The 23,857-nt window shown below is 45.6% G+C and overlaps 1 protein-coding gene across 3 annotated transcripts in view; it reads left to right on the top strand.

Annotated features, from left to right (window-relative positions):
* The window catches only part of Zfat (zinc finger and AT-hook domain containing), a 181,160-nt gene that overhangs the window by 150,866 nt on the left and 6,437 nt on the right, over window positions 1-23,857 (top strand). For 2 of the 3 annotated variants that reach the window (XM_052747937.1, XM_052747940.1), the window contains 3 exons: window positions 3,231-3,349; window positions 6,844-6,970; window positions 9,554-9,684. In XM_052747937.1, coding sequence (XP_052603897.1) covers window positions 3,231-3,349; window positions 6,844-6,970; window positions 9,554-9,684 — 377 coding nt within the window. The remainder of the gene's footprint in view (window positions 1-3,230; window positions 3,350-6,843; window positions 6,971-9,553; window positions 9,685-23,857) is intronic. The other variant, XM_052747939.1, reaches the window with a different exon arrangement.

Raw genomic sequence — 23,857 nt, 5'->3', positions numbered from 1 at the left:
GGTTACAGTCTGTAAAGAGCAAGGCTACCATGGTGAGCTTTTAAAGTTGTTCCTGAACCCCCTACCTTTTCTTTTGGTTAAGCAGTCCATGTGAGGAAAATGTAGTTGGCCATTTGCAACTTTACCGAGCACTTAATGCCAGGGTTGTGAGTAGCTCATCAGGCCTTCTGTTGACCTTTACTGTGCACACTAAGAAATTAATTAATTGAAGGAGAAATTATTTCTCTCTGCTCTGATGTCAATTAAATGGCATAGTTATACATTCAGGTAAGATTACATATTTCTATTTGTTGTTCTTTAATTAAAGTTGCTATGGCAAAGATTGAAGTTTTAATTAATGCCGGGCATTATCATATTAAGTACAATTTAAACATAATATGAGGTTGTTTTTTTCTCCCTGAATTAGTTTCCCTAAAACTGTATTCTAGTTTCACTGTGAAGCCTCCATTTGACCTCAGGAAGTTTGCTGTTGGTTGTTGCTGAGTTTAACTCTTTCATGGAGAAGCAGGATTGGTCTTAGCCATGAGCAAAGGTGGAAGACATGACTGAGAGAGGTTTTGCAAAGATGCTCATGAGGAAAGACAGCAGGGTAGGTGACTAATACATGATAACAGGGAATGTATATTCCCTTGTTATATTCGTCTTGTGCCCTTTATGTTGCTGTGATAAGACACCACAACCAAGAGCAACTTACAGAAGAAAGAGTTTATTTTGACTTACAGTTTTAGAGGGAGAGTCCATAATGGTGGGAGAGGCATGGCAGCAGATGGCTGGAGCAGGAAACTAAGAAATCACATCCTCAACTACAGGCAGGAAGCCGAGAAGTGGAAGTGGGACAGGGCTGTACATTTGCAAAGCTGGCCCCCAGTGATGCACTTCCTCCAGCAAGGCTTCACATCCTAAAAGTTCTATAACCTCCCCAAACAGCACCACCAACTGGGGATGAGGTATTCCAATACCCAAGCCTATGGGAACATTTCTCAATCAAACCACCATGGGAGGTTAAAAGGAAGTTTACTTATGCTCCTGACTAAGAAACAACAATGCATTTGATCTTGTCTATAAAAGAATAGTGTCTTTGAGATTCTGAAAATAGCCATTCACTTTGCCTTTTTTATTTTGTAGGATGTTTTGTAACTTAAGAATTTGATGTCCATTTCTTTCCGGTCTTTCTGATGGTGACTAGTGTCACCTGGCTTTGTCTCTCCTCCATCTTGCTTCTGCTGTATGCTCTTAAACATACCCAGGATCAGGAGACTGGGGAGCAATGAGCGGAAGGTGGGAAGGGAAGTACTATTAGCTTCCAGTTCTGCAATAGACAAGAAACTCCAGCTGTAGGCAATGCTCTGTGCAGAGTCCACTGACATGGAGTTGGTTCAGGAGAGGACATGCATTGGAGCTGCATGTGAACGAGGATGGAATTGAGTAGTGCATGCCCCTGAGATTGCCTGGCTCTAACAAAAGTTATTCAGTCAAACTCAACATCTGGACAGAATGCCTCGGAATGCGCAATAAATAAATGAAGATAATAGCCTAAGACATACTCCTCAGTTCAGCTTCTGGCTGCCTAAACATAAGCATCCCTGTGATTCGCTCAGCTCACAGAGGCACTGGAGAAATGAGCTGCTTTGGGCATCACTTGATGTTCATATCAGGGATGTGAAAATGATTGTTTGTGAGGCTTCAGGATTGAGAATAAAGGTAAGAAACTGGCCCAGGTGTTTGAGTCAAAGAGATCTTGAGAGTGAGTGCATCATACTGCCCAGGAAGAATTTGATGGAAATTGTGATCACTATTATTGTTTACTGCACCGAACTCAAGCTGGTTACAGTCTTGGCTTAAGGCAAATACTACTTCACAGTCCAAAGCCTCTGTTTAAAATGAGGTAATCATGCCAGTATTGTTGGGGAGTGAGTGTAGCTTATGCCTGTGGTGTTTGACATGTGCACTTGGAGAGTAGATACATGTGACTGTTACGGCTATTGGTATTGTTATGGGAGGAAAACAGACAGTGTTCATTTGCTTAGTAACTGATTCGGACATGTGCTGTGGCAGCCGTGGGACTGGGCGGGGGAGCATCTTGCCACGGCAGGAGGCCGGATTCAAAGAGCAAGCAAGATAGTATTAAATGAACACTGTGACTTTCAAACTCTTTAACTAGTTCTCTCTGCGTTCTGTTTGACACAGGGAGAACTGGTTAAAGAGGAGGGGAGGAGCAAGCCTTCCTTATGAAGTTAATGTTGAGCTTCATTGCTCTCAGGATGCAGTCTATGGATGATATTAGGGAGGAAAGGCTATCCATAGGGAAAACATGGCGCAAGAGAAAGTGAGACCCAACAGCTCCCCACTGGGGCATGAGCTGCTGGAACTGCATAGTCAGCTGGCTGCAAAAACTCCAGCAGGGGAACTTTGGTGAGGACACCCACTGTCTGGGCCCAGCCCCATGTGGAGGCCCAACTCTGGTCTGGAGTGCTGATCACCTAACGCCAGGACTGCTTTCGGGCTCCTCTGGCTAGAACTGGCATCTTTTGCTAAGAGATTAGTGTCCGGTCTCCAATGTAGTGCTGCTTCTGATAGCATTTTAGAAAGAGTCTCTTCTGTGACCTTAGTGTTTTGTTTTTCTCTACCTTGAGTTTTACATTATCCCAATTAAGGCATCTAAACACTTCCTGGAACATGTGCAAAATATAATTGGTTCAATAAAGAGTGACACTTCAGGATGTGACCAGCCTTTTAATTTATTCTTTCCTGGGAAACCCACAGGAGAATTTATACTCGTGACTTAGCTTCTCTGGGAAGGCGGTTGAGAACTGAGCATCTGATTTGAAGCATTTGGAGGCAAAGGAGATTGACAAATCAACCACTGCTCTTCAGTGACTTTAAAAAATGTTATTTACAGATAACAACATGAAAGATTGATTTTAGCCACAATCCAGTTGGTCAAGGGGATTATATTCCTCGTTTCTCCCTGGCATTTAAAATATCAAGCAGGTATTAGGCTCTCTGCAAAGGCCTATTCAATAAATAAGAAAAGTATATTAAGTTCTCGAATCTCTACCTTAAAAGCTGCTTTACCGTTGCTGTTTTATTTCAGTGCTGTGGTAAGCTTGAGTGACTGTAGGTGCTGGAGACCAAATGAGGCACTTTGTAGATCCCACACATTTGGACAGAAGGAGACCCAGCAGCATGCTTACTGGCTCTAAACACTTTTTACCTGTCTGTGCTTGCAGGTGGCCTGAAGTGTCCTGTTTGCAGCTTTGTGTATGGCACCAAATGGGAGTACAACAGGCACTTGAAGAACAAGCATGGCTTGAAGGTAGTGGAGATTGATGGAGACCCCAAATTGGAGGTAACACTTTAAGTGTGGTATGATCTCAACGTGTCGAAACACAGGTGACAAGTCTGGTGAGCCCAGGTGCTGGGCACAGTCTCCCCTTGAGAACACTGGATGTGTTTCGTGGAAATCTGCAACCACTTCAGATCATGGCTCTGGGTCCCTCTGAGTGAGATCTCAGCCACCTATGTGAAGCTTATTCCGGCTTGAATTTGGGCTTTTCTGTGAATGTCTTGGCTTCTCCAGCTCACAAACGCATTTTTAGATGTTTTTACCCAACAGAGTGGAAGGCAAATGGCCTGTTGCTGTCTTCACTGAGAGAACTGGAAAGGCCCCATTTCCTGGCTCCTGGTCCTTCTTTTTCCTCTACCAAATGCTCCTGGTCCTACCCACTGTCGGCTTCTCTCAGAAATTTGAATCTGTCACCATTACAATAGCCAACAGCCACCCATCTTTTCAAATACCAGATGCCACTATCATGGACAGATTGCAGTCACTCAAAGCAGAGCTTTTCAAGCTCAGCACTGTTGATGTTTTGATCTGCAGAATTCTTTGTTGTGGAGGGCTATCCTGGACCTTATAGGAAGTTTAGCTACATTTTTGGCATTTTCCTACCAGGTGCCAAGCAGTAGCATCACCCTGCCTCTCTGGACCTCAGTGAGACAGACAGCTGTTTCTAGATACTGCCCAGGTTCATCACTCTCTGGCAGTCACAGTCACCTCCAGCTGACATGTGGACTCACAGCATACCTCCTTATAACCGGGCAGGAATAAGGTCTTTGAAACAATTCATAGCACATGAAAACAATGAAACACTGTGGCAGTGTGGAACCTACTTTGGAATGTAAGGAAATCATGACTCCATATTAGAACATATCCTTATATAGCTCACCATGAACTAGGGGGAAAATGGAATCATTGCCATAGATGCAAAAAGGCTTTTGACAGGAAGCGTTGCTCACCTATTATACACCTTTAGAAGAACTTAGTGGGTGCTCCTTAAGATGACAAAAATGTCTGTGTCTTGGCCATAAGCCAGTGTCTGGTTTCATTTGGAAATACTAGAGGGTTTCCACTAAACTCAGAAACAAGTAACTATGGAAACAGTATATTGCCGGATACTTTAAGGCCAAAGACAAAGAGCTGATGAGTGCTGCAGTCTGGTCAAAGTGCTTGTCACAGTACTATGCTTAAGCTCTGAAACTATTTCCTGTGTGGATTATAATTGAGCAAGTGTGGCAATGTTCTGTTTATAAAGGGAACTGTGTTTTTACTGTTGGAAGATGTTACAATAAGCAGAGGCCAAAGCTAGATGGAGCCTTAGTGCCAACTTGGGAGTCAAAAATCACTAGGAATTTCTGTGGTTTACTGTTGTTATCATCATCTTCAGCAGCAGCAGCAGCAGCATTATCAGTATCATCTACATGATGAAAATCCCTAATTAAAACAAAAAACTCAGAATCCACAATGCTGTCAGTTCCAAAAGCTTTTGAATATCAGTATACTACCCACACATGGAAAACTCCACATCTAACATCATTTATAATACTTGTGGAGGAAACAATGGTTCTGACTTGCTTCAAAGCCGCCAGGGGTAGAGCCACAGCAAGATGGCACAATGTGTAATTCATTTTCTGTAGTTGGATCCCTGGAACCCATATAAAGGGGAAGGAAAGAACCAACTTTGCAAAATTGTTCCCTGACCTCAAAAGGTGCACTATGGCATACACAAGTGCCCACATGTGCGTATGTGCACACACACACTCACACAAATCCAAGAGCAAGTCGTGGAGGATGTGGGGCCATATGTGAAACAACTGATCATAAGTTGAAAATTGTTTAAATCCGGCAATTGAGTGACAAGTATGTGGGACTTTATAATACCTCTCTTTTTACTTATGTATTTGAAACTTTTTTTTAAAAATAAATTAAGACTGAAAAAGAGTGAGGGTTGGAGTGACAGGTTTTGAACTTGTCTCTGCTTCTATAAGCTGTTAGACCTTGAGCCACTCTGGACTCATTGTAGTCTTAGTGTTTCCAGCCATAAAGTATGCTGGTAGATTGGAAAGCTGAGATGGGGAATACTGTTAAAATGCTGGAGTTTGTGTGTGACAGATAAGCCCTTTGTGGTGGTGGTGGTGGTGATGGCAGCCTCAGTGTCTCATCACCATAAATGGTGACATGATTATTCTCCTGAACTCTCAAGTTTGTACTACAGAATTTGCTGTCTAAAGAAACAGTCATTGGAATACTAATTCATGCTGGAAAACCATCCCATCTCAGTCAGTTACCTCCAGCAGATTCTAGAACTATTAGCAGAGCTATGACCCTCTTGAAATAGTACACACAAAAATAGGCCCTTGCCTCTCTAAGTTAGGCAGTTAAGCAGCGAGGGAGCTGGGCATAGGGTGGCCACCAGTAGAATAGCACACTGGCTTCCTGGCAGTTTGAGTTGTCACTTATCTCCTAGGAATGCACAGAAGGAACATTACTAAGTGTCACTGATACCTAGGTCCCCCAGAAGAGCAGCTCTTCCACAAGCTAAGGCACATGGATCCATAGTTGGCTGGTACACTGCTTAATGCTACTCTAAAGGAGAAATGGTCTTTTTTTTTTTTATTAATTTCTGCATTCATTGGATATTTATTAGGTGTCTCCTTTATGTCAGGCAGGCATAACCTGAGTTTGGCCAGTTGTCTGTGAAAGGACAGTTACATGCTCCTCTGAAACTCTGTGTCAGTGACTGATGGATGTTGATAGAGCATAACGTTGACTTCTATAAACTTTAGCCAATGTCTTCCTTTTGTTCTTTATTGATGAGATTCATGGCCCACACCTTACAGTATTGGTTGTGTTCCTTCTCAGAAAGAGATCTTTATTAATACTCATCCTGTGACTATGTGCTCTCTCTGCTTCTCCCCTTGAGGTAGGAGATACCTTTGAACATCACTACAGCCCCTTCTACCCTCAGCTATCACCTGATATTGCAGAATGTCCTTCCATAGTCTTTGTGTAATAATTCGATGGGTGTTGATAGCTATGGTTCAGTGGGCTCTTACTCTGTGGTAGGACCTGTGCGTGCTTTACATGCTAAGTAACAATGCAGTGTTTTCTTTTTTCTCCCATGGCTGTTCCTTTGCCTCTGTTAGCTGCATGGCCAGAGGCCTCCATGTAAGGGGCAGATTAAAGACAGTGTTGGTAGCAGTGGGAGGAGACAGAAGCCTGTAGAAGTACACACTCAAATGTGTTCATTCTGAACAGCATGCTTCACTTTGTACCGAGAGCATGAGGAGCAGCAGGCTTCCACTCAAAGCGGCTTGATAAAGTCTTGACCCTCCAGAGAAAATGTTCTCTTTGGAAATGCATATATTGGAGCAGATGGCTTTTCAGAAGAGCTATGCCAGTGGGGTGTGAAGTTCTATTCTTCTGTATGTGTTTATCTCATTCTGGAATTCGGAGGTTGCTGTTAATCTCTTGGAAGGATGCTGAGACATGATGTTTTTCTTTAGCCGGCAACAGAGACTCCGGAGGAGCCCTCCACCCAGTACCTCTACATCACCGAAGCTGAAGAAGATGTTCAGGGGACACAGGCCGCGGTGGCTGCCCTTCAGGACCTGAGATACACCTCCGACAATGGTGAGGGCACACCTGACTTCCTTCCTCACTTCAGCGCTGCTGCTCGTTACGTAATGAACAAATCAGGATGTCTGTCTCTGTAAATGCTTCAGAATGAACCCAGCCAGAGTGGGGCCTGCGTGGATCACACTTTGTTCCAGAGCAGCTTTCTTCAGGGGTAGCCTTGACATTCTTACTTAACTGATGTGAAGGTGGCTGTCCACTGCGCATAGCTGGTGAGAGTCTTCCACTTAGGTAGCAGAATTGGAGTCTGGTTCTCCTGTCTTTCCTCGGGCAGTCCCTACCACTGCCTCATACTTCCTCATGGCCATCTATTCTATAGGGCTTATCCCAGGGTCCAGAGTGTCCAGGTAGGTGATAACGGTGACTAGGATGTGATATATATATATAATATATATATATATAATATATATATCAATCTGTGTGCTCAGGCTCACTCATCTGTCTCCATTGCTTCCAAAAAGTCAGACCATATTTTTAAATCAAATGTGATGATCTTGTATTTTTGATCAGTTTACAAACTGAGCACTGTACTTGAAAGCTGTTTTCCCACAGCTCTGGAAATGCCGGAGCACATGCATATTGGAGGCTGAAACAAGTAAGCAGGATTAATGGGAAAGCATTAGGTGAGAACAAATGGTACTGGGAGATAAGCGGAGGAAACTGCTCCTGTCCTGACTTGAAATCCTTAATTTCCAGTCTTAAGAAAGCTCCATCCCAACTCCTGTGGGCATCCATTTCCAAGCAATTAACTACTGCTTCCTGCCAGGCTAGAGAGAACCGGGGGCCAGAGCACCTCCACTTCTGCAGAGTCAAGGCCACGCTGTGAGGCAAGACTCCCAGCTGAGTCCTTATTTGAATTTGGGTTTCTGTCTCAGTGGTCAATGATGTCTTCATCTCCCATGAGCATATGCCCATGTGCCCACCAGTGTCTTCCCATGGAGCGTCCATGCGCACATGCCTACTTGCCTACCAGTGTCTTTCCTTGGAGAATCCATGAGCATATGCCCATTTTTCCACTAGTGTCTCTCTCCTTAGAGAGTCCACGAGCACAAGCCCATGTGCCCACCAGTGTCTTCCCATGGAGCTTCAGATACTGCTCCACCTTTGTAGCTCAGCAGACCAGACCTTCTACTTTCCCTGCTGGCTGCCCACTTGTCTTGCTTCCTGCCTTTAGGCTGTGTTGTCCAGGCCAGATTCTGCAGGTATCAGCATAGGTTGCATTTCTCATCTGTATACTCCAGTATGCCCTAGGATATGGTGCGGCCCCCCTCATGGAACCCTTTCTGCCTAGCTCACCCCCACCTTCAGCACTTAGATTGCATGCCATCTACTGGGATCCCACTAGACTTTTCTATGCTGTCCCCTAACTGCCCTCCAATACCATGTGTTATGATGATTTGCTTACACGTCAGTCTCAGCAGCCTGTCAGCCCAGGAAGGACAGGGGAGGGGGGTGGGGAAGATTATATTATCCGTATTCCCAGTGGGAACCGTAGCTCCTGGCTGACTAATGGTTGGGCTGGGTAATGATCAGGGAGGGAGGGAGTGGAGGAGGAATTAAAATCTAACCTCAGTGACTCACCAAAGTAAACATTTTAGTCTTTGGAATTTAGAGTGGTTAGCAGCAAGGCACATCTGAGTCATCTCCCAGGTACAGGTGTATTGTGGGAAAGGGGGATGCTGTTGGTATATTGTGAGTATATATAGGTCACCCCCTCCATCTTAGGCCATGTTCTACCCACCACACTAATCATGTCAAAGTCTCTTTCCCCAGTCTCTTACTGGTTGATTCATGTTGGCTCGTGGCCTGCAACAAGCTTGCCTGTGAGGGTGTAAACATTGGCAAAGACTTCATGACATGATGAAGCACAGAGACCAAACAGTAATTTCCATTGTAGTGAATTAGTGATCTGGGTGAGGGTGTGCTCAGGAGGATTACAGATGGGCAGCAGATGGTGAGAGAGAGCAGGAAGGGTGTGCCAAGCTGCTGCCCTGATGGTGTGGGCCCCTGTCTTTTGACAAGATTAAAACGAAAGCAGGCTTAAATTGGTTTGTAGTTCACAAGCCCACTGGCTAGATAAGTAAGGCATTTTTGGGTGTTCTGCTTGCCACTTGGCATGCTTTTCCCACCCCTCTACCCTCAGGAGGAACCAGTTCTGCATTTGAACGTGTCATCTGGTAATCCTCAGCTGTGACACTGAAGGGCAGTTTGTATAACATCAAGATTCAGTTCATCTGGGTTTTAGTTGAATGTTTGGGATGCCATTGCCCCAGTGACCTGAGGCAAATCCCTGCTTTTCGTACCCAAGTGACTGACACATCAAAAAAAAAAAAAATGGGGATCATATCATCATGCTATCCCTTATGGTTCCAGTCAGGCCTTGAAAACTTCTTGTAGGAAATGTTTAGTAAACTATAAAGTACCAAACAAGTTATTTCTCTGTCTGAGTTAGTTATTTCTGAGAACCCATGAACTGTCTGGAATAGGCATCACCCCATAGCCTTCCCATCTAGGGGCCAGTTGGCATTAGATGCCATTCAGTGCAGAGCTTAATGGCGTCCTTTCGCTTCTTTCCTGTAGGTGATCGACTTGACCCCACAGCTGTGAACATCCTGCAGCAGATCATTGAGTTGGGTTCGGAGACCCACGATGCCACTGCTGTGGCCTCGGTGGTTGCTATGGCTCCTGGGACAGTAACTGTTGTGAAACAGGTGAGGTCCCTCTGCTCGGAAGTATTTCTCTCTTCAAACCATTGCCCACCTTCCCCCTTTTTTTTTCAGAACTTTAGCTTGCTTAGGGTAGAATTTGAAATGAAGCTGGTCTCGTCTCCTTGGATTATTAAGGGATCGTGTCTTCAGTGGCTCTGTTTGTGCAGATGTGTTGGAGAAAGGTTAGGATATTTTAGAAACACCCAGGAGACTCTTAATTTCCTTTCAGAGAATCGTAGAATGCAAATAAACATAATGAGAACCTACCAGGAAGTAAACTAGGAGGAAGTGTGGGAATAGCCAGAGATGCCCAGGAGCATTTCGTCATGGACTGTCCTTTTAAAAGAAACATCACTGCTTTAGACCCATACAGGGGAGGAAGAAAATGATGAGTTTGGAAAGAAAGGGTTTCCTACCAAGTTCATGGTGCTTGACTCCCTTCCTCCCCTGTCCTCAGTAGAGACTTCGCCACTCTGTTAGAATATAACACATGTGGTAATCAGAGTTTCATCTGTTTACTCGTACCTGTCTCTTTAGTACCTGCTTCAGGGTTTGAAAGATTGGAACTAGTTTACACAGCTACTTTTAAAGGCAGAGAACAAAGCCAATAAGCACACCAGAACCAGAAAACTATCTACTTCAAGTTCAAGTTCATGAAGACAGTTTAAATATAGATTATAGAAGTTGACGTGGCTATGTGCTCTTTTATGAGTCACTGGGTATTTAGTGAGCACTTGCTGTTGTCAGTCAGTTTTGTGGTGCTGGAGTTCCAGGAAGGAACCAATGCCTGCCCTCAAGGGTGGCTACTGTCTGTGGAAAGGAATCAAACAGGAATAACGTGGTATGCCACGAAGAAAATGGTGAATAAACACAGAGCCAACGTTTACATCATGGGGCTGAAGGCTGTTGTGACGAAGGGTTATTGGGGAAGATGTCTCTGAAATTTGAGGAGAAACTTGGAAGAGGTGTGGGCTACTAGTGATACCCAAACTTTATTGTGAAGTTAGTACTGAAAATAAGAACGAAACATGAGCCATGTGACTTCAAGGGGAAGAAGTAAGTTTTCTTTGCACTAACAAAGACAGTTCTTAGAATGGCTGTCATGTATGCTCTCCTGAGTCGTGTGTCCAGGCTACCTGCCTTCGAAGTTAAGAGTGGAGATGCACTGTTGTCTCTGTGACTGTACTCAGTGGGTACTCAGCATATGATGCAAAGCATGAAAAGTTCATGCCATGGAGCTCTCTGGGGCAGTAGGAACTTCTGGTTTAACACCGATTTCTTGATCCATAGACAAGACATGCCGTGTAGTGGAGTGTGTGGTGGTATTGTGTTCCCCAAAATATTGTGTACCCTAATAAACTTATCTGGGGTCAGAGAACAGAAAAGCCACTAGATACTTAGGATAGTCAGTGGTAGCCCATGCCTTTAATCCTAGCATTCCAGAGGCAGAAATCCATCTGTTCAAGGATACAGACAGGCATGGTGACTCACGCCTTTAATCCCAGAAAGCGAGCCTTTAATCCCAGGGAGTAATGGCAGAAAGCAGAAAGGTATATAAGGCGTGAGGACCAGAAACTAGAAGCATTTGGCTGGTTAAGCATTTGGCTGGTTAAGCTTTTAGGTTTTGAGGAACACAGTTCAGCTGAGAGCCATTCGGATATGAGGACAAAGAAGCTTCCAGTCTGAGGAAACAAGATCAGCTGAGAAGTTGGCCACGTGAGGTTAGCTGTGGCTTGTTCTGTCTCTCTGATCTTCCAGTGTTCACCCCAATAACTGGCCTCAGGTTTGATTTTATTAATAAGAACTTTTAAGATTCCTGCTACAGGAGTGTATGTCCTGAAACTCTTCCTCCACAGTGAAGTTTCCCTCCAGGTCTTAGACAGAAGTCAGATACCAGAAAGATGGATGCTTATGTCTGCGTTGTCCTGATTGAAAATATACATTCCAGCTTTTTACTTGGTGTTTGCTAGGTTGCAGACTCCAGATTGTTTCTGTATATCTTCGGGAACTCCTCACTTGTATCCTGATATGTGGAATCTTGAAGAAGGTCTGGTACAACTGGTACAGGGTCTAACTAGGGCAGTATTTGGAGGACATACATGTAAATGTTGGAGAATTCAGAAGTTGTAGCTTATTATCATCTATATAGTCTTTTTATGAAGAATATTGATTGGCTGCATTTTAAAACAGAATTGTCTGTTTTATGTGCATATTATATGGGGCCCAAGTGAATTCTAGTTTTTTTATTCATTCATTTTTTATATGTGTGTATGGTCTATATATGTGCATACAAGTGTGTTTGTGTGGGTGGGTGTGCCCATGCATGTATCTATAGAGGCTAGAGGTAGATACTGAATGTCTTCCTCCATCACTCTCCACCTTTCTGAGACTGGGTCTCTCACCAAATCTAAATTCTGTGATTGACTTGACTGGTTGACCAGCCAGGCCCTGGGATCCTCTTGTATCCACCCCGAGCATTGGGATTCCAGGCATGCACCACCATTTCCTGCTTTCTACGTGGTACTTATAAGGTATTATTTATTATGACTCATGGTTTCAAAGGTTTGAATCTGTGCAGTTTTAACCACATCACTTGGGCCAAAAGTGCATGATGAAGCAAAGCTGCTCACCTCATGGCACTTGAGACACAACATGAGAGAGGGAGGGGCTGGGGATCCAAATAGTCCATTTCAGGGACCTGCCTCCATGATGATCTTACTTCCTCCTGCAAGGCCCTACTTCCCAAAGGTTCCCCTTTCTTCCACCAGTGCCTCCCCGTGGACCAAGTCTTCATGGCATGAGTCTTTGGAGACCTTCCACAGAATAGCGATAATTAAAAGTGACGAATCCCCAGTTTTCAAGCGTGCTGAGCCTGCTGTCACCATCTGTCTGGCCTGTGTGTGCTAAGAGAAGCTGCCCTGCAGAGGCCCTTCCAAGTGCAGCCCCTGGCCTGAGAGCCTGGTGCTCCCGAAGGCTCTTGCAAAGAGAGCCAGCCTGGCTTCTTCCCCTGGCTCATGAAGCTGAACATGACCTGAGACTGTAGCCAAATGAGGCTTGAGGCATATGGGAAAGGCTTTAGATGAAGCTTCAAAGTCTATTCCCATGACCGTTTTAAAGAAATCATTCTCTTCTCTCCTATTATAATTACGTGTCATGCAGCCTGACCCGAGAACCCTACACAGTATAGAGGCTATCTGCCCGCTGAAGTGCCTTAAGGTGGCCCAAGGTGAGGCCTCTCCTCTTGACCTCAGAACAAGCTAAGCAAGGCCCACCCACTTTCCTTTTGTCTGTTGTCCCTTTAAGTGCAAATACCATGAAATAATGAGATTTCATGGTTTTGTTTGTGCAGGACACTTTTTGATATATATTGGAAACAGTTTCCTCTGAGGTTCAAGGCCTAGAGATGGAAGATAAGGACCTAGCAGGCCTGGGTCTGCTCTCTTTTCCTTTTCCCCTTCCTAGGCTGGGTTGACTTCATGTTGGTCTGCCGTGTGTACCACAGCTAACAGAACCGTGGTGTCTCAGTTGTGTGACTCTCAGTCCATCATGGCTTCTGTCATTGCTGTGGTTAGTCTAAGGGATTCTTCATAGCAGGTTAAGGAAACATGCACGTGTATATTTGTGTGTATGTGTGTGTGTGTGTGTGGTGGGGGTTCTCTGTGACAGACTTCTCACCTCAGGCCCTCATAGCTTTCTTTGTGACAGACTTCTCACCTCAGGCCCTCATAGCTCTCTCTGTGACAGACTTCTCACCTCAGGCCCTCAGCCCTCTCTGTGACAGACTTCTCACCTCAGGTTTTGGTTTGCGTTGGTTGATCGGCTTTGGACCCTGCCTCAGAAACTTTGCCATAAAATTGACTTGATCACAAGCCCCTGCCAACTTCGATTCTGTCCCGTTCCTAGTATTCCAGCAGGTCGCCTCCCAGGGCACACTCCTGCTGCACCTTCTCTACAGAGCATTTGTTTTTCTGTTGCTGACCCGTGGCCTTCAGCATGGACATGGAGAGACAGAAGAGCACTCTGCATCTTACCCTCCTTTGTCACTTAGTACCGCCTTTGTCCTCTGTAGACCCTCCTTAGCTCTCCCCCAGCCTTTTCAACTTTTTCTTTTTCTCCTTCCTGAATGAAATTTCTTTCAGAGCGTTCTGCCCCTGGCATAATGTCGGATGGCTGATATTCCAAATGACTTCCTCTCAAAGCTCTTTTATTGCTTGCTGAGCCCTCTCATGCCTTGGTAGATGCTGAAAAGTCCATTTCTTTGTGAATCTTAGAAGTAAAAATAAGTCCTGTGATACATTTCTGGACATATGAGACGCGGTCTGCAGAAATCAAATAAAGGTGCCAGTCCCCCACATATCCTACCTTTAGAGCTGAGGATGCCCGTCCACTGAGAATCGCCTCTTTCTTCCTTTTTCTCAGCCCCAGTTTTCCTACTGTTGTCCCCTACAAGCTACAGAGTCCCACTCAAGTTTTGATACTGCCATTCATTCCAGTTTGTGTGATACTATTTCCTGCTCCTCATCCTGTCAGTCCTACTGATGAGTTTTGTTCAGTTCCATCTTTCCTCCCTGCAGCTTCACTGTGGCAAAGTATGTGGGTGGTTGAAGTCACTCAGTCTATTTCAGGTGGAGGGCTAAGGCCACAGCTGTTCTACTCTGAAAGGAGGAAACGAGATAAGATGTGGTGTGGCCTTCCTTGGATTTGTCCCCGCTCTGAGTTAGCCCTTGCTCCACATTCCCACTGAGCTGGTAGCTTCCCTCCTGGCCATAGGAATTCTCCTCAGTGGAAACCATCTACTTCTTACCCCTTCCTCCTCTTCTCTATTTCTCTAGCCAGTAAACATGTCTCTCGGGCTTTTATTTTGGAGCCTGGGAACCACCTTCCTTCTCTTACTCTCTGTGTGTCACCTACCAGCATGTTCTTCAAGTTCCACCTGTACAAGACACCTTAAAAACTCCCTTGGTCCATAGCTGCTGTCTTTATCTGTCCTCACTCTCCGAAATGTACTCTCCAGGGCTTGTAGCATTGGCATTATTAGATTTTTAGTCACTGGTCTTGCCACAGACTTCCTGAGTTAGACTCGGCACCTCTCAAACTCTTACAACTCATCTAATAACCTAGGACTGCCCATCAACTTAGAGTGGACCCTCACTGTGTTCCTGCTGACCCCATGGCCACCTGCCCTCATACCCCCATTCCCCATTCCTTACTTGATGTGCACCATCTTATTTGGGTGCCTTCTCTTCCTCTTCTGTAGAACTGATTCCCACCTTGAGGCTTGTGCATCAGATGTAGGCATGGCCCCTGGGTATAGGCATGTCCTGGCCTCCTCTTGGCAGTGAGCTTTCAGTAAGCCCTTAGTAGGCCTCCTGATCCACAAGGTGCTGTCCTCTAGAGCCTGAGAATGTGAGTGATCCTACTTCTTTTTATTAGGTGACATTGTAGATTCTAAAGAAGGAAGTTCGGTCCATGAGGCCTAATCAGATCTATGATCCATAAAGCACAGAACATCTCCACTTAGTGACAGTCACCTGTACAATTTGAATCAGAGGGCCTGGGATTGTTTTAAGGTACCACCTTTCTGTTAATTTCTTAGGCAGTATGGATGATGGATACAGTCACTGAGTAGTCAAATGAGAACCAAATACCCCATGCTAACATCAGACCTCTGCCGTACTCTGCCATATAGGGTTAGGTCAGAGAATAGTCTGCAGGTGCTTGTGGACTTCCTTCTTCTCCAGGGAAGAGCTTCACGATGGAAGAGCCTTTGTTTTTCTCTCTGTCCCTGTCCCATAACTCTAACAAGAGAGAAGGGGAGTGGCAGTCTCCCTACAAGAAGACCCACCCTGCAAGAAGCTATCCTCCCTTTCTGGGCAGTAGTGAAGTGTAGGAAGGCAGCAGGATCCTCTCCCCTACCCAGTTCTTAGAGACTTTGTCCAAACCATAACCCAGTATAGTTGTGTGCCTGCTAGTTCTTACCACACTGAAGATTTATAAGGGTAGGTGGAGGTTTGGTCTCCTGGGTTGTCAAGCAGGCAACTCAGGGCCTAGTACGTTTCCCAGACATCAAAGTATTTGTAATCATGAATGTGAGCTCAGACCCAAGGGTACTGAGCTAACCGGGCTATAGTGCCTTCACTGAGCAACCTTATCTCCAGGCAGGCTGTGGGTGCCTTGCTGTATGTAAAATACAAAGGCATGCCTCCCACAAAGTCTATGACATGGGTGTCAACCTAGGGGGTTGCACAGTGGATAGGTCTCCCTTGGTACAACCATCAGTGCAGCCTAGATGGGAGGTCTAAACTGCTTGATTTGAACTTCAGATCTGTCACTTCATAGCCCATGACCTTGGACAAAGTACTTCTCATTGAAGTTCAGTTTCCTTCTCTGTAATATGTTAAAATAATAGAATCTCCCCAGTGGGGCCATTGAATAGATTATGTAAATGAAACAGTTGGCCCTGTGCTAGTGTATGTTAAGACTGCAGTATCTTTGCTCTTGGCACTACAGACACAGCATAGCTCCTTAACTCCTTGCGATTCGTGTGGAGATCAACAGTGAATGCTTCTCTTTAGATGATTCTGTTCAGCAGGCAGCAAGCATTATCTATGCTCCATACTGGGATTCCAGAAAGGTAAAATGATAAAAGGGACACTTTTTCCTTTTTATCTTTTGTTGTGTTAGGTATTGATCCAAGAGCCTAGCCCAAGCTAGGCAAGTGTGCTATCCCAGAGCTATCTCTCAAGTCCCACCCTTTTCTTGGGAGAGCTTGTTGTGTGGCTCATCCTGGAAGATAAACAATTACATTACCTAAATTAACACATGCCTGTGGGCCCCTGTACAATCTCATGCTGAGTCAATTTGAGTTATTTCCACAAAGTCAGCCCTCCCTGAGAGAGGCCATTATAGAATGAATATTTGTATCTCTCAGAATGCATATGTTACATTTTCACCCCAAATGTGATCATGGCATTAGAAAGTAGGGCTTTGGGAAGAGATTGGTTCATAGACATGGAATACTCATGAATGAGACAAATGTCATTCAATGAGGCCCAAAAACTAGTTCACACTCCTTCACCCATAAGATTACATGAAGTCAGCACTGTGTGGTGAACAGAGTCCTCCCTAGACTCCAGCCATATTGGGACATTGATAATCAGATTTCTTAGAACTGAGAAAACTATACTCCTACTGTTCATAAGCCACTTGGTCTAATATGTTTTGTTAGGGCAGCCCAAGATAAGAAGAGACTGATTTGATGTGACCGATGCTGAGGGGCATAAACCAAAGTAAAAAGGAGTGGGTAGGGGAATGTGAGCAAGAGGGCACATTGATCTAAGAGCTAGAGCACTCTTCTCTAGTAGAAATAACCGAGAGGTGGGACTGTGCATTTGATAAGTGGGAGCCAAAAGAAACTCTTTCTTGAGTGACTCTTCGCCATGGTGTGTTATCACAACAACAGAAAAGTAACTGATACACCTGCTGACAGAGAAACATCCTCCAGATGTCAAACAAAAGTCAGGGACAATCTTGGTCAAGGCCTTCTTCTGGCCCCTAGGCACCAGGTTGAGAAAATGGTGGGCAATGAGAAAGGACAGAGTTTGGAAGACCCTGGAAGTTTATGTGGGCAGGGTAGAGATCTTTTCTCTTGAGGAATGTGCAGAGATGTATGAAACCATTGCTAAGGGTTGCTATTACAGGCAGAGACTTCCTGGGCTGTATGTATGGAATCTTTAACTTGAAGAGGCCCTGTGAGAAGAGCCTGGCTGTCATGTGCACTCCTGAATGTACTGAGCAGAAAGGAGAGCAACATGACAGGTTTGGTAAGGTTGTCTACATATGAAAAGATGGTCAGTTAGCAAAAAGGCACAAGCCTCTCTCCCTGACGGTGACCACTCTATTATCTGTTTCAGTGGGGCCTTTAAGTATCGCCTGGTGCACTCTGCCAGCACATTTCAGTATTTATTGGGCACCCATTGTGAAGCAGGTACCATGTACTCATCCTGTAGAGAGGCATGTGCTAGGTGTACAGGGTTGAATCATTTGTTGGAAGCCTAACTTTTGGGGATGGGACCAGATGTGTGCTCTTTCTCCTAAAGGAATGGCACTCAACTGTGAGTCCTGTTCTTCATTTACTCTCGCTGAGACACCATGCTGCTCTCCCTATTGCTTATAGTTTACCAGACATGGGTCTCCTTTTTTTTTCCCTCTCAAGCAAATGATTGTTCAGGGCAGACTAAATGGGACGTAGAGTCCCAAAACATAGAGAAGGGTGAGATGTCCAGTTAATGAAACTTCTGTTCACTATGCAGTAAGTTGATCTGTTCATATGGAAGCCATTGGTCCTTACCTTATGACTCAGAGGCCAAGAAGTCTGCCTACCATTTTCTCTTCCTTTGAGCAAACTCTTTCTCTAAAGACAATTGGCCCTTCCCATTCAGATTGTGCTGGGAAACCTGAGTTGACAAACTTGTGTAAGAAATGACATCCTGTGCATCAGAGCTGCCAGCCCTGTGCTTCACAGACAGGATACAATTGTGGTTCTGTACTCACCATGAGGTCCAGCATCTAGACCTTGGAGATTGCTGTAGGGACTGGGAACAGATGTTAGTTAGCGGCTGTGCCAACTTGCCTTGGGACTAGAGCTGAGATATGTGTTCTCAGAAAAGAGAGCGATCAGCTGCCTGCATGCAATCAAGAGAAAAATGGCAAGCAGTGGAGGTGATGTGCCATCTCCCCCATGAAAGATGGTTGCCTGGTATAGGGTGAGTCACGACCTTCCCCAATCCTTGCATTCTTTCCCTTTTAAAAGGCTTTCAATCTTCAGTGACGCCTGGAATGGCTTCTTCCTGCCTGTGAATATTTTTGGTATTTCTACAAGTTTCTTGCAGATAGCATCACCCCATTTAGTTCTTGTATATAAATATATAGTTCTAGAGTTAGAAATTTATGATGTTTTCCCACAGAGCCCATGCATTTATCCTTTCTCTTGCCTCAATAAATTTGGGATTGCATTTATAATTTCTCTGTTTCCAGTGCATGGGACTTCACTCCTAAGCCAGGTTGTGACTGGGAATGTGCCTGCTGTGACTCCCTTGAAACGGATCTGCCTCTCTTCTGAGAGTACAGGGGAAGAAATGGCGTAGTAATAATACAAGCAGTGGGAAAAACCTAACTGCTGGAGGGGTGTGCTCCTTTCCACAGCTGAAATGTACATGAAATGTATACCACATACAAGGATAACTGCAGGCTTCTTTCTCACTCTTGCCCTTTGGTTCTGTCGAGTTCTGTCTGGGAAATAGTTCTGACTCTCCTGGGAGTCAGGGCGTTTTGGACATGAAGGACCTTAGAAGATGCTAACTAGCTCTTTGGATGAAATCATTCATCCCGTCTTTTCCTTCTGTCTTGAAGAGTATGTAGGAACAACTGGGCACCGGGACACAAGTCAGGCAGGAGTGAGGTGATGATAAGAGAGTGGCTCTGAGACATCAGCCCCAGGCTGTTGGTTCTTCTGGTGACAAGCAGAACTGCCTAGTGACTAGCCGATCTAGTGGGCTGTTAGGAGGGCAGGGGATTGATAGCTCACAGGGTCACTAGCCCATGGACCTAGAACTCTCATTGAATAGTAGATGCTTTGACACATCGATTTTACTACCCCAGGTACCCATACATACATGACAAAAAGAAACAAAAACAGTCTAGTGTTCTAACTATACCAAGGCAAAGTAAATGGACTCATTTATCATAAAACAGTGAGAAGTTCTCAGCCATAACTACACAGAGATACAGAGGTCAACAGAATGATAATTTCCCCATAGGTACAGAACCTGTATGTGTGTGTCTGCTTCTACTTAAAACCAATGCTAACATGACTAAATTTAAGATGGGCAGCTGGCTGTCTTGTCCTTAACTGTGTAAGAGGGATGGAGAATGAGGCCAGAGCCTGAGAGATGATATCATGAGAAAGACACCCCTCCCCCACAATCCTAAATCTGAAACTTCGAGCCAAACAGGCTAGGTGGCCTTGAGAACCCAAGAAAGTGTTGATATGTGGTTGTCAGCTCACTGAGACCAACTCCAGACCTCTGAGGTCCAGCATAGAAGGATGATGGATCTGAGTTGTTTTTTTTTTTTTTTTTTTTTTTTTTTTTTGGTTTTTTCAAGACAGGGTTTCTCTGTGTAGCTTTGCGCCTTTCCTGGAACTCACTTGGTAGCCCAGGCTGGCCTCGAACTCACAGAGATCCGCCTGCCTCTGCCTCCCGAGTGCTGGGATTAAAGGCGCGCGCCACCACCGCCCGGCGGATCTGAGTTGTTCTAAGTTGCTCTCTTGCCATTGGAGCAGAGTCCACCATGGGTACACCAGCTTCCAGCAAGACTGGGAAAAGGTGAGGTCTGGGGCCAGTGTACACACCCTGAGCACTGTGCTAATGAGAGAGGAAAAGCACCTATATTTGGGAAGTGCATAGGACAGTTTCTACTCTTTTAGATTCCAAGTGACCAGTTGACATCCAAATGGATGTGTCTAGTAAGGAATAAGCCGTCATATTTGGATTTCATGTGAGATGTCTGGACTAGACGTATACATGGGAGGTTCCTGAGCCTAAAGACAGTATCTGAAGTCATGGGACCAAGAAGATATAGGATAGATGGGGACAAAGCCCATTCACAAGCTGGGTGCTGGGCACTACACCACCATGTCCAGAGGAGGAGAAAGGGACATTAAAGACCGAGAGGGACATTGGTAGAAGGAAATGAGAGCTAATAGAGGACCCAGCGAGGAAAGGGTCAGAGAAAAGAGACCAGGGAGGTCTGGTTCTGCCAGCATCTGGATAGGATACAGACTGGGGAAAACAAAGAGGGTGGAGGTCCCGGGCAGGCCATGGGAGCCTGACTGGAGTGGGTGGGGAAGAAATGGAGCTGGACAATGGAGAAACATTCACTGTGGCCTCCTCCCCCTATACCCATTTGTGCATTGCGGCCCCATTTGCCTTTCATGAATTCTAGCCTGTCGTTGACCTCTAGCCTTTTCCTGTCTCCTGTTCTTCATCCCACTCTGAACATAGCAGGAGTAGATCCTAATCTGACCAAGTGTCTCTTCTGTCTGTTGGAGAGAGGCACCCATTAATTTTAATACCATGAAGATCCCTGTAAGGGTCTTCTTAATGCTCTGGTGTCCTGGTGTGCTGTCTGGTCATTTCCCCCTTTGTCCATTTCTTTCCCTGGCACTCCGCTCCGTTTGTACTGAACTGCATGAGATTGTGAGTGGCCTGTCAGGCCTGCCAGGGGGCTGTGTTCTCCTGCCTGCTTATTTTCCCACCGCTCTGTACTTCTCACCGTTCTTCAGACCCCTACCCTCCCTGGTATTCCAGACCAGGGTCATCATTTCCAGGATTCCTGACCACAGACTGCTTCCCTTCTGCTTTACTCTACCCTGACCATCCAAGATCAAACCTCCCAGTGTCCTGATGTAGGACAAGTCTAGTACTAGCAGGGACCAGTCTGGACTTGTGGCTCTATCAGGAGAGTATTTGGCATGTACTAATACTCCAACAGAAAGAGGTCTATAAGCTACCTGTGACATATGGGAATTCCACCTGGGAGAAATGTGGAAAGTGGATGGCTTGTCATAAACAGTGCATTCATTATCTGTTTCACCATTTACAGGTGTGTCGGCACCAAGGTCATTCTTTATTTGTCTTACAAACAGTTGTTAGTATGTTACAGGCCCAGGTTCAGAGAGTGACCCCCGCCCCCCTCCAGCAGCCCAGTGCTAGCCTGTCCCTCTAGACACGTCTCTGACTTGGAAGCTTTCTTGCTCTCTGGCTCCTTGGTCACTTCAGAACTCGGCAGACTTGACAGCTTGCCCATCTGTTGATGTTGCTAGGAGAGTAGCCAAGAAAACACTGAGGTTCTATTAACAGCATTCTGTGCTGTGGGCATCCTTGGAAATGAGAGCCATAGTAGTCCGTAGAAATCCCATCTCCAACTGAGGAGCTTGGTACATGGACTGTCTAATGTACTGCTCTTTGATTCCTCTGAGATCTCAGTGCAGAGATGCTCTCTTGGCCAAGGCCCCTTCCTTTATCTCTGATAATAAACTGGGCCTTACTTGGTGCTCTTTGGAGAAGCTGAGCACATTCCCTAGGCAGCATGTTCCATGACCCATTCAAGAAACTGAGTTGCTGTTCACCATTTGCTAGGTGAGCCTGGGCTCTGGCAGAGAGGGGTAGCAACATATGCTGTGTTTCTCAGAGATAGTTCAATCAATGCTGTGACCCCATTGAGCGAAAACCTGGTCAGTGTTAATACAAGATTATATGGAAACATAAATTGAAGAAGCCTGGAGACTTCTTAGAAGAGAGGACACAGATTGGAGCTCCCAAGGTCAAAATAGAATCTTTGGGGAAAGGGTGAGGGAGGTGGGAAGAACAGTATGGGTGGACGTTTGGAGACAAATGTGTGTGTGTGTGTGTGTACCAGAGCTGAGTGTGGAGGCAGGGGAGGGGAAAGGGCCAGGACAGAAAGGACCTTGCCAGTTCCAAAGGGGAACCTAGGCTCCGTGATGTGGTTGCTGTGACTAGTAAAGGATATTCACTAGAGAGACCACGGCACTGGAGGCTCAGTTCTTGGCTTTAAATGATGGATGACCTCTGTCTAGCTGAGGACCTCATCAGCTCAGGTGAGCCACCCCTGTCCACAAAATGTGAGGGGAATCACTGAAGGACAGCAGGACAAGAACTCAAGCAGGACTGGAATCTCGAAACAGGAGCTGATGCAGCGGCCATGGAATAATGCTGCTTACTGACTTGTTCCTCGATGCTTGCTTCAGCCTGCTTTCTTATAGAATCCAGGACCACCAGCCTGGGGTGGCCATGCCCACAATGGGCTGGGCCCTTTGCCATCAATCCCTAATTAAGGAAATGCCCAACAGGCTTGTCTGCTTACAGCCAAATCTGAAGGTATTTTCTTAATTGAGGTTTCCCCCTCTCCGATGACTATAGTTTGTGTCAAGTTGACATAAAATGAGCTAGCACAGGCACACATATACACAATTCCATATATATATATATGTACATGTGTGCAAATCCATCTTTCTTCCCATATTTTCTCACATAGAGTCACACCACCACCACCATCACCACACACACACACACACACACACACACACACACACACACACACACACACACACACGAGAGTTTGACTCTTGGATTCTTGTGTCATCTGTGCCTGGTCTCATTAATAGCCCTGCCCGTGATGCCCATTCATGATGCTCTGTGAATTGTCTTGAGCCTGGTTAGTCCCCCTGCTGACATTCTGAGCCCTGTGACCGTCTCCCTATCACAGAGTTCCCAGCCAGTTTTGAGCGCCAGTCCTGAGCAACAGGAGAGCCAGAGAGGAGAGAGTAAGTAGTGGCTTTGTTCATTGGCTGAGCTGCAGCCCTAGGTACCTGCCTTACCCTGGACACTAAGGACATCTAGAGAGAGCTCTTCTCCAGGGCATGGTTTAATAAAAAGGAACCTGGCTCAGGTTATTTCAAATGGATTTGCAGTGTGAAGGTTGCCTGAAGTTGTGTGATTTCCTGGTAATGGCAGCAACAGTGACGGACATGATGGTGGACCTTGTGTCTCTTGAAAGGCATACATGAGAGTCCCCATCGTGACAAGACCCTCCAACGATGACCCTTGAAGTGAAACCACTTGTCTGCTTGCAAGCCTGCAAGGGCCCTCAGGCTTGGGCACATGGCAGGGTGCTGCTGGTTGTGTTCATTCAGTGGTAAATGAAATATGTGACAAGGCGATTGTCAGACACTTAAGGCCTTCCCACTCTGTGCTTCTGGTTTCTTTTCATTGTGGGCAACTGAACGATGTTCATCTTCCCTTAACCATCATTTATTTATGTGCCACGCTGGATCCAGCTTTCCCTGTCTGAAGACTGGCAGTTCCAATGCCCATCAGAACTGAGCTCAAACTTGTTTTAGTAGATGGTTGATGAGGATGTGGCCAGGAGCCCCGGCACAGGTGTGTGGGCATCTGGTGCCAGGGAGTTGTTTGCAGATGGTTTGGAGATCTCTGGGTGAAGGTGTGCTGCAGCTGTGTCCTGTTCATTCTGTTCCCTGGTAACTTTAGAGAGTGCTCCTTTCAGTGGCAGGTAGTAAGAACATTTCCTCCTTTCC

This window comes from Peromyscus californicus, unplaced genomic scaffold, assembly GCF_007827085.1.
Source record: "Peromyscus californicus insignis strain IS unplaced genomic scaffold, ASM782708v3 Scaffold_20__1_contigs__length_68692818, whole genome shotgun sequence".
Classification (NCBI taxonomy): domain Eukaryota; kingdom Metazoa; phylum Chordata; class Mammalia; order Rodentia; family Cricetidae; genus Peromyscus; species Peromyscus californicus.
Note: the sequence above shows the minus strand (reverse complement) of the source record. Positions and strands in the feature narration are given on the sequence as shown.